The 10498-nt window shown below is 27.8% G+C and overlaps 2 protein-coding genes across 5 annotated transcripts in view; one reads left to right on the top strand and one right to left on the bottom strand.

Moving 5' to 3' along the window:
- The first annotated feature begins 401 nt into the window (after positions 1-401).
- LOC114127385 (18S rRNA aminocarboxypropyltransferase) lies at positions 402-3275 on the top strand. Of its 3 annotated transcripts, XM_050200469.1 has the most exons (6): positions 1488-1987; positions 2164-2186; positions 2255-2348; positions 2425-2600; positions 2662-3037; positions 3111-3275. In XM_050200469.1, the coding sequence occupies exons 2-6, from the start codon at positions 2184-2186 to the stop codon at positions 3200-3202; spliced, it is 741 nt and encodes a 246-aa protein (XP_050056426.1). In that variant the 5' UTR covers positions 1488-1987; positions 2164-2183; the 3' UTR covers positions 3203-3275. The 3 variants fall into 3 exon arrangements, with proteins under 3 accessions (XP_027847413.1, XP_050056426.1, XP_027847412.1); XM_027991612.2 differs by lacking the exons at positions 1488-1987; positions 2164-2186 and adding an exon at positions 402-622; XM_027991611.2 differs by having other exon boundaries at positions 1490-2186.
- Positions 3276-4327: 1052 nt separating this feature from the next.
- The window catches only part of LOC114127329 (ABC transporter F family member 4-like), a 220455-nt gene continuing 214284 nt past the window's right edge, over positions 4328-10498 (bottom strand). The window contains exons 1-6 of one of the 2 annotated variants that reach the window (XM_027991530.2): positions 8209-8514; positions 6030-6142; positions 5589-5963; positions 5382-5522; positions 5179-5291; positions 4328-5106 (exon numbers count right to left, since the gene is read on the bottom strand). In XM_027991530.2, the coding sequence (XP_027847331.1) occupies positions 5007-5106; positions 5179-5291; positions 5382-5522; positions 5589-5963; positions 6030-6140 (840 nt within the window). In that variant the 5' untranslated portion in view covers positions 6141-6142; positions 8209-8514 and the 3' untranslated portion in view covers positions 4328-5006. Of the gene's footprint in view, positions 5107-5178; positions 5292-5381; positions 5523-5588; positions 5964-6029; positions 6143-8208; positions 8515-10498 lie in introns of those variants that run through there. The other variant, XM_050201389.1, reaches the window with a different exon arrangement.

Genomic DNA, 10498 nt, shown 5'->3' with positions numbered 1-10498 from the left:
GTTTATAAACTCATAACAGTGTTTCACGTTTGGCGTAGGATTGTGTCGATTGTGGGATAAAGCACACTCATCATAAAATTCTATACAGTAACGCGCTATAATGCATATAATATACTTATACATATTATTGCTGTATCCTTGTGTCTTACTATAAATGACGCCACTGTCGCCTCTGACCTGTACGGACTATAATTGCGCCTACGCATTTAATATTACTCACCAATCACCATATTATTATTATAATGTTATTATATTATGGCGGCGGACGAATGGTATTTCGATAATAATTTACAATTGTACCTATATTATTATTTTATTTGTTATGCTCGACGATTTTTCACAGATAATAACACCACATCATACTCTATAATATTAAATGCGTTTAGTTTAGATGCTACTGCAGCCATAGTGACGACCACCGTTTTATATGAAACTTAAAGAAAAACAATGGTTTTATTATGTGATTCTGATTTCTAATACTAAAATAAAATGGAAATTTGAATGAATTTTTAGACACACGGAAAGTCAATTACTATTAAATGGACATACACATTTTTACCACATAATTTATTAATTTAGAGTGATTCCGTGTCTCCGTGACAACTGTTGACTGCAGAGCGAGGTATGACTAAAATTATTAATGCCAAACGTCCCGGCATTTTATTAACTACTGATAAAGTGAGAAGGAGAAAATCAAATATAGCCACATAAATATAAGCTAAAAAAGGGTTCAAGGGGAGAGGATATCTCCCTAATCCCCCTCCTCAGTAAATATACTCCATTGCTTATGATTGTAACATATTGATATATTTAGTCACGATATTATAAACACTAGTGTTAATTTAGTGTGAATCTCTACCTATTGGTCCTATTAGCAATAGCCAATATTTATAATGTCAATATTTTCAATACCTATTGTACAGAAATAATATACAATTTACGTAGTTTGATGTAGCAATTGTTTTTATTTGTCAATAACTTTGTATAATTAAACCAAACGTGGAATAAACCTTAAAATATGATAAAACTTTAAAATTATCGTAGGTACCAGTACGACTCAAATTACAAACAATAGATTTTAGTAAATAGTAGATAATAATAGTGGCGCAACCAGGATTTATTAAAGACCCAAGGGTAGGAGATCCAGGAAAATTTTTTATTTATTATATGTTTTTTTTTATTTTCTGGGTAACTTTAAGAATATAAAATAAAAATAAATATTATGGCATGAGCCAAGGGGAGGTCCAGACCGGGGTCCACCCTTCTGGGTTTGCCACTGAATAATAATGTTTTTTTACACTGTTCTATATACTTTTTTTCATAAGCACCGTGAGGGGGTACACTTGCATCCCTTGGCTTTTCAGTTTTCAAAAAAATAAAATTGAATGGTACTATCTATTATAATAGATTTAATATTATATTATATAAGTAATTAAAAATCAACGTATAAAACTATAAAATGCACAATAATTGTTCCTATGACTGCATTATATTACACAACATAGGTAATTATTATTATTATTGGTTAAGCCAGTTATAGTTTGAAATCAGAAAAAAAATTGAAGTACAAAAAATCCAATGTAAGTATCTACCTACTATTTTATTGAATTGGAATAGCTATTCAAAAATAAAAATAGGTATTTATAATATGATTTGAATTCCAGCATTTTAGCATTTACAACCTTAGAAGAAGATACTATTATTTTTAACTCTGACAAAAAAAATATGATTAGGTATCAGCATGAACTAAGATATATATATCTTAGTTCATGGGTATCAGTTATTTTGTGCTTTTATCACAAACTACTCAATATAATATATTATGATAAAAATAATAATACTGAATTATGAATATAAACATTGAGTAGGAAACTAGGAAAGAACTAAGCCATTAAATATAAATTTACTCTTTAACTTTTAAGCAAGATTTAAGAGTTTAAGTCTTAAACTTAGTTTAGTCTTATTTAAGATTTAAGATTAAATATTAGTGAGTATAAATAAGGTTTATAATATAAATTGAACATTTAATAGAAGTATATTATATTATTCATGATTTTATTAGTTTGGTATTCATTATATTAATATAATTATTTAAAATAATACAAAGCAAAAACTGTAAAAAATTTTTATTTTTTTCTTATACCGACAAAACTATTTTTGAAGTTTGATAGTTTTATCACATCATGGTAAGTCATCTTTTCAATCATTTATAGTTAATGTTTTACAATGTGTTGTGTATTTTATTATTATTCAGGCTAGTCCGGCCAGTGACAATGAAGAGATATGTCAAAATATGTCAGAAGTAAAAATTAATGAAGAGGATGAGGATTCTGAAGACAATAGTAGTGGTTAGAATATAATATACTCAGAAAAAAATATTTTATCAATAAATTATAGTTTTTATTTTTTTTTTAACATAATTAGATACTAGTGAAGATTCTGTAGAAATTGAAGTACCTTTTAAAGTTGGTATGTGGGATTTAAAACAGTGTGATCCAAAACGATGTACTGGAAGAAAATTAATGAGACTAGAAATGATTGACAAACTTGGGATGTCTGCTAGGTTTAATGGTATCGTTCTAACACCTGTTGCTACTGAAGTAAAATAATATTTTTAATAATAATTATTAATTATTAATGCTTACATTCAATACTGTGTAGAGTGTTTCAGCTAAGGACAATCAAATTATAGCTGAATATGGTGTAGCTGTTGTGGATTGTTCTTGGGCGCGACTTAATGATACTCCATTTCACAAGTTGCAACACAGAAAAGCCAAAAAAAACTTACGATTATTGCCATATCTGGTTGCTGCTAATCCAGTTAACTATGGACATCCTAGTAAACTTTCTTGTGTAGAAGCGTTAGCTGCTGCCATGTACATTGCTGGTTTCAAGGAAATTGGTGATTTATATATGTCCAAATTTAATTGGGGTCCAACATTTACGCGCCTTAATCAAGAATTATTAGATAGCTATGCTGAGTGTAAAGATGGAAAAGAAATTGTTGCTTTTCAAAATCAATACTTAGATCAACTGGGTAAAACAATTCTTATATATTATATTATATACCATTTATACATGAAGTTTATTTTTTATTGAAAATATTTTAGATTATGATTGCCAGCGAGACCGTAATTTTCCAGAATCAAGTAGTGACTCCTCTAGTGACAATGATGTAGATACAACTGTACCAAATCAATGACACAATTAATACTATTTGTAAAATTGTTATTATGTCTTTGAATATTTTCTTTAATAAAGAAAGATCAAAATACCATGCTCTCTTTATTGTATATCGGCCAGTTGCATATTATGAATAATAACATTGAGTATATCTCAAAGCTATTATGTCTACGCAATTTAAAATTAAAAAAGGAAATTTTAATTAACTAAATCCTACAATATCAACATAGTCTTATATTCTATGGTGCTGTCATTTCTGCATAAATTCTATACCATACACAATTTAAAAATAAATAAATTATAAAATAAATTCTCTTTAACATTTTAGATTCACAACCATATAAAATTATGAAATATTGGGTATTTATATTGCCAAGCAATATTTGTGCGTTATTGAAAAACAGTTTTTCAAGAGGTATAGGGAGGTGATTTCTTATCTTAACATTTTACTATGTACTATATAGTATAAACTGTAGTTCACGCTTCTAGTTTTAACCATTTTTTGTACAGAATAGTCTATTCTAAATCAATGTTATTACTATTTATTTTATAGCAATCATTATTTTTATATTTAGGATTTACCTTTGTAGGCTGACAATTAAAATGTGCTCATTAAAACCGTGTTATAAATAACAAATCTAAATTAGTTTCTCATACATATAATATTTTAACCAATATAAATTAATGATATGGTACGTGATAAATGGAACCAGAAATCTTTACCAATAATTAATTACAATAGTCAATCGCGTTCAAATTGCTTAAAAATGAAAAAAAATTATTTAATATACTATTTATCTATTTAGGAATACAGAAATCCTAAGTCATTTAAAAATGTGAACTCAAATATATTAAAATTAAGATTCAAAAATAACTGGAAGTTCTAATTTCAGATTTCCTACTGAATAATGGATAACGATTTGTTTTTTAGATGTTGATGTTCAACAATTTTAATTTTAAGTAATATTTTAAAATAAGAAAAACTATGTGTCTAATCAATTATATATTATAATAAACAGTAACTTAAAATATTTAGTAGAATATTATTTTGAGTAGGATATGGACATACTTATTTCCAAAATGTTAAATTGAACTATAGTAATTGGAACAAATTAAATAAGTAACTTAGAATTAAATATTATTATTTTTTTTTTTTTATTATAACATTTAATTTTCATACAAATTGTTGTAGCAATTCAATGTTATGAATTTATTTTAAACAAAAAAAAAACATGAATATGTGCAAAAACCTTTTTTTTTGGTTACACAAAATTAATTGTCTATTCTTATTTCTTATATACTCATTTGAAAGAATAGTCAAATTTTAACTTACATATACATTGTACACACAAATATAAATATAGATATATAGTATATATATAGTAATATATATATTATACAGCATTTAAAAACCATCGAAAATAAAATACTAGCATTGTTTGCACATTAAATTTATACTTTTTAATTATTTCGTAACTATTAACCATACAGTATATATTTATACATGCATAAAATTGTATATGTTATAAAATAATGGGTACAGGACATTTGAGTTATAATCTAATCATTAAAGAATAAAAAAGTGACATTTAATTAAACATTAGTTAAAATGTACCATCCATATTATGATTACAACCGATAGTAATAATTAAAATAATTTTACAAATTATTATTGCTAATTGCATTTCAAAATAAACAAATTATATAATACAAATTATCATTGTTAACATACAATTGAAAAGCTGTTACTAAATATATAGAAAAAAAATATTAAATCACAAATTTTATGTGAACAGTCATACTCATTAGACTTAACATAACAATTATGCTTCATCTTGTTCCACCTTTTCATCATCATCACCCGCTAATTCAGCTTCTTCCTCTTCTAATTCTTTCTTGGCAGCCTCTTCAACTTTAGGATCTCTAAAATAGGTTTTCATTGTTTATAAAATCATAACAATTAAAAAAATAGGTAACTAAAAATTAAGAACTTACTTCTTAATTTTATCTTTGTAAAATTCTATTATGTGTTCCTTGCGTGTTTGCTGTATAAATGATACAGGTGCAGAGTAGTACTGCTCTTTAACATTGGACCCCCAACCAGAATACTAAAAATAAATGAATATTGTTTAAAGCAAATTTCAACCATTATGAACTTAGAATAAATAAATAATTATAATTAATGATAATATACTTACAACAGAAGTATTTTTGTATAGTACTTTACCATCTTGTTTGAAAGGAATATACTTTTGTAATAACGCCTTGCCATCAATTTTCCATACAGGAGGGTTACCCTTACCAATCATATCAGTCTTAAGTACAACAAATGCTCCTGACTAAAACATAAATTTAAAAATTAATTGAAGCTACCAATTTAATATTGAAAGTAACAATCTAAATACCGTGAATTTTTTAGCTGGCTTTGCATTTGGTCCTTGATTAAGCTCTTCTTCTTCTTCTTCTACATCTTCATCATCATCTTCTTCTTCATCTTCGTCCTCTTCATCTTCCTCTATGTCATCTTCATCAAATTCTTCTTCATCCTCTTCTGGATCTTCTTCTAGTTCAACTTCTTCTTTCTTAGCTTTTCCTTTAGCTGCTCTTCCTCGGCCTCTAGCTGATGTTGGTGCTGGTGCTGGTGTGGCTGTTTTAGATTTTGATCCTCTTTCTTTTTTAGGTAATATTTCTTCTTCGTCTTCATCTTCAGAAACCTTTTGTTTCTTCTTCCTACCAGGTGTATTTTTGGCTGGTCGTCCTCGTTTACCAGGAGTTTTTGCCTAATAAAAAAAAAAATATAATAATTTCACTATTCAATAATAACATAGAACTCTAATAAAACATACAGCAGCTGTTGGAGCCCATTCATCATCAGAATGGTCTGCCACTTCTTCTGGTTCATCTACTTCGAATTCGTTTTCTGAGTCACCTGCTACGACTTCCTTACTTTTCATCATGACTGTAAACATAAATTAAATTAATTGAAAAAATCTTATGTTCTAACTGAAGTAATTAATTTTCTTGTGTTCAAAAAAAAACATGTACCTTAGATATTATTTGATTGTGATAGTAGCAATAGAAATTTGTAAAAATAAACTAATATTTATGGATGTAATCACCCATAAATAGATATAATGTTCTGTGCACTAATTTTAATATTACCAGTAGTATACTAAGTTCAACAATTAAAGATTGATAATATTTAAAAAATGAAAATAAATACCAACAAATGTTCTTAATTGCTTTAAATAAAAGAGAAGAGTATTTCTTGCAATTAAAAATTGAATCTCAAAAAGAATATAGTCATGTCATTTAATCTTTATTACACATCAACAGTTTAATCGATACCTTATCTTATCCCTTTACCATATATATTCTCTATTATAGGTATACATATGTCAAGGCCGTACTTGGGAGGGGTTTTGAAGGTTCAACCCTCCCTCCCCCAGAAATTTTGAAATGAATTTTATACTATATTAAATTACCTATAAAATATTATAAAAAAATTAAAACACAATTTTATTTTATTTAACCTCCCCCCAAATTAATTTCCAGTTATGGCCTTGACATATGTACATTTGTACACAGGCAATCTGCTAAGGTGATACGCTTGTCAAATTTTCCTAAACCAATGCAGTTAGATTGCAAATTCAATGATAATTTGAACAATCAGTATTAGAGAAAAGTGTCTAAAAAACTATCAAGCTACATTCACCCAGAAACCTATCATTGACTTTCAAATCAATGTGAGTTTTAGGAGTCGGAATTTTGGTTACCTTTATGATTTAATCAATTTTCATATATTTATTGAATCTATTGTATTTAAAAGTGAAGTATTTTATATTATAAAGTTTTACATTTATTTTCATTTTTGAAACATTAAAAACAAATCTCAATTTTTTTAGTTATATTTATAATAGGTATACTGGAAATACAAGAGAAAAAATTTTTAGATGTCAATTACTCTGAGTAACTGAAAACTTCCTTAACTGGTAACTATATAAATAGATAAGTACCAAAATTTTTAACTTTGCATGGAATTAAAAAACTTAAGCATTCTATAAACAATTAACTTTAATACCTAAGTATATTGTTTATTGATTATCTTATTACAACTATTATCAATTTATTTTATTGTAATAAAAATATTTATTTAAATCCATTAATAATTACTTATGTAGATAGGTTCAAAACATAAGAACAAAACATGTTCCAATTCTACATCTTAAACATTTAAATTTTTATATTTATAATACCTATTACCTATATTATAAATGTTCAGTTCTTTGTTGTCACACTTGATGCAAAACTATTTAAACAATAATAGGCATTACATTTAATTAATTGTAGATAGTATCTTTTAAATTATGGTTTTTCCACGCCAAACTTGCATAGTATACCTACATGGTATTGATTTATATTATATACCTAATTAAATCATTTTTATAGTGTTCTAAATTGTATGTTTTAATGACTTTTTTTTTCAAAGATTTTTAAAAACTAAAAACTTAAGCTCTTAATATTATCATTATTCTAATCCTTTAAAAAAGAAAATTTTATTTTTTATTTGTCATTTACTAACAGAAATTACAAAAAAACATTACCAATGAATAGGTACTGTGATAAATACTAAAAGTACAATACAAAAAATTAAGTAAATTAACAATATTTCCATTTGTGTTTTTTTAAACATAGTTATATACACACACACACACTCATACATATACACGATAAAGGTGGTTGGGAAACATGTAAAGGGGGCAGGGATATAGCGAATTCACCAGAAAATGATGAAAGACGAACAAAGTTACCAGCGTAATACGGGCAACACTTAATATAAACATCCATAATACTTTGAACGTCTGGCCGGCGAACTAAGTCCAATCTCGTTTTAATACATCGCGGCGTTAATCGTTCAGGAGGTTAATATATTTTGACAATTTTCATATATTCACACATATGTGTAAATAACAGCAACAAAATTCAGAGCTAATGGGCTACATTACTAATATATTATTAACTTACGCTTTTTGCTTTCGATTCAGTAGGCGACGAGAAATTAGTTATGGTAATCAATTATCGACTACGACTGGACACAACTAGATATTAGGTGTCCGATGATGGTATTAATTAATATAACGCTTTTCCTGGGCGACAATGATAATCGATGCCCAATGGGCGGAAAAGGTAAACGAAATGATATAACACAGAAAACTCAGTTACAGGCCGGCTAGCGATTAAGACGACAACGACGAGCACGAAGGATGAAACGAGTAAACGACGGAATAGTAAAATGAATAAGTGAACACAACAACCGCACCGGACCGCGCCACCCAGTAGAGCCGAATGCAAACAAACCAAACGCGGTTACACGCAGTGCCGCCGGTGGACACACGGTCAATTGACCATAGAAGTTGGTCACACTATGTACCGACAATTCGGTACCATAGAAATATAGAATAGATAATATAATACCGACCACGGTTAAAGATATACAGGTTAGATAACGCCGTACTCAATTTTACGCCCGTCCGCGGTCCGAAAGTGTTACGGTTCATTAGTACATATTTAAACCACATCTATAAAGCGCTAGTAGTAGGTAGGGCTATTATTGTATTAATAATACCTTGTATTAATACCTACCTATCCAATTTTGTATTATTTACTTTATTTCAAAACTATATGATTCCAAAGGATGTATTAGTAATTAAATGTTATTATTAGATTCCGGATTTGTATTCTCTAATATCCTTAGAAATATGTACCATAAAATAATAACTTATTATAATACACACAATAGGTACCTATAATAAAGTAAATTTGATATTACCTACTATTTAAACATTATAACATTAATTACGTACTTACAGGTACTTAATGGGTTAAAAAATACAAAGGTCTTTAATTAACTTTTTTGTTTTAGGTTTGATGAAGTTTAATGTAATTGAAGAATCAATAAGTTAAGTGTATATTGTACAAACGAGAAATCGAGGCTGGGCTAGTTATAACCAAAATTTGTATAGTTTTATTTCTTATACTAAAATCATTAATTATAAATACTACCTAGTACCTACTCAATGGTAAAATGTTTATTAAAACTAGACATTGCTTCTATAGAAATATAAAGTATAAATTGCATACATATAAATTTTACAAAAAACTAATCAATCTTAATGTATAAGACAAATTACTTGTTAACTACAAAATATAATGAACATAGTACATACCTAATGTTTAAGAACTCATAAGTTGGTTCACTGTCCAGTTAATTTTGTATTTTGAAAAAAAGGTAAGGTTAGGTAATTATATACATCATTATAAAGAGTAAAGTTGTAACTTATCAAGCCCAGAAAATATTATAGACTATATACACACAAGTTGGTATATTTACTATTACTACTATTAGTATATTTACATTTCAAATAATATTTAGAATATTTTAAGGTTCCTAAAAGACTACCCAAGACTGCAGTAAAAGTCCATTTACCTTCTTATTAGAATTTATAAAATATTAATTAATATGCATAAATTAATTATAATATTTTGTTAATATATTTGTATAGGTACACATAACACAATCACATATACAATATATTATGATATTATAATTATTAAGAATAAAAAATAATAATTGCATATTGCTATTTATCCAACAAAACCATTGAACTATTATTATAATTATATAATATATATAGTTCAATGGGCAAAACAAAATAAAGTAACCCTACGTACTACTAGCGCCCTACGCTAGTGGTAGAAATGTGTACCAGTCAACCGTAACACTTCCGGACCGCTTGGTTGGCGGGCGATAGCTAACCTGTATATCTTTAACCGTGATACCGACTATTTTTTTTTTTTTATGCCGACACCATGATTGTACATTCATAACTATTTATACTATAAATTGTGGTATTGTACATTTGACATTTGTACCATACTTTGCCGGATCTATTAAAGAGTGCTAAGGCAAACTCTGCAAACGGCGTTTGGCCCTCACCGGTCGATACTAAGTCGCAAATTCACAATCATATCTCAGAACTCCTAAGTGGCAAGACAAGTGCACCGTTAATCAACCTGAGATCACTATTAACCACCGATATAGAGTAATTGGTAATTACTTTATACGCTATTATATGTTCATGCACACAAGTATGAAATGCAGATGATAAAGATACCGTTACCACTGTAGACATATTTTTAAGGGATGAGTACATTTATTAGTACAGTTTATTTTAAGTCTATGGTTACCGGTTACCAGTGGCGTACATACGGGGTAGTTTTCGGGTTCAACCCCCCCCCCCCAGGTAAAAAAAAG

This window comes from Aphis gossypii, chromosome 2, assembly GCF_020184175.1.
Source record: "Aphis gossypii isolate Hap1 chromosome 2, ASM2018417v2, whole genome shotgun sequence".
Taxonomy (NCBI): domain Eukaryota; kingdom Metazoa; phylum Arthropoda; class Insecta; order Hemiptera; family Aphididae; genus Aphis; species Aphis gossypii.
This window is presented reverse-complemented; position numbering and strand designations above follow the sequence as displayed.

Excerpts from the sequence above, each read along its gene's own strand:
- LOC114127385 (XM_050200469.1), top strand. Across the intron at positions 2,601-2,661 it reads TAACACCTGTTGCTACTGAA|AGTGTTTCAGCTAAGGACAA; the intron begins GTAAAATAATAT and ends AATACTGTGTAG. Across the intron at positions 3,038-3,110 it reads TCAATACTTAGATCAACTGG|ATTATGATTGCCAGCGAGAC; the intron begins GTAAAACAATTC and ends AAAATATTTTAG.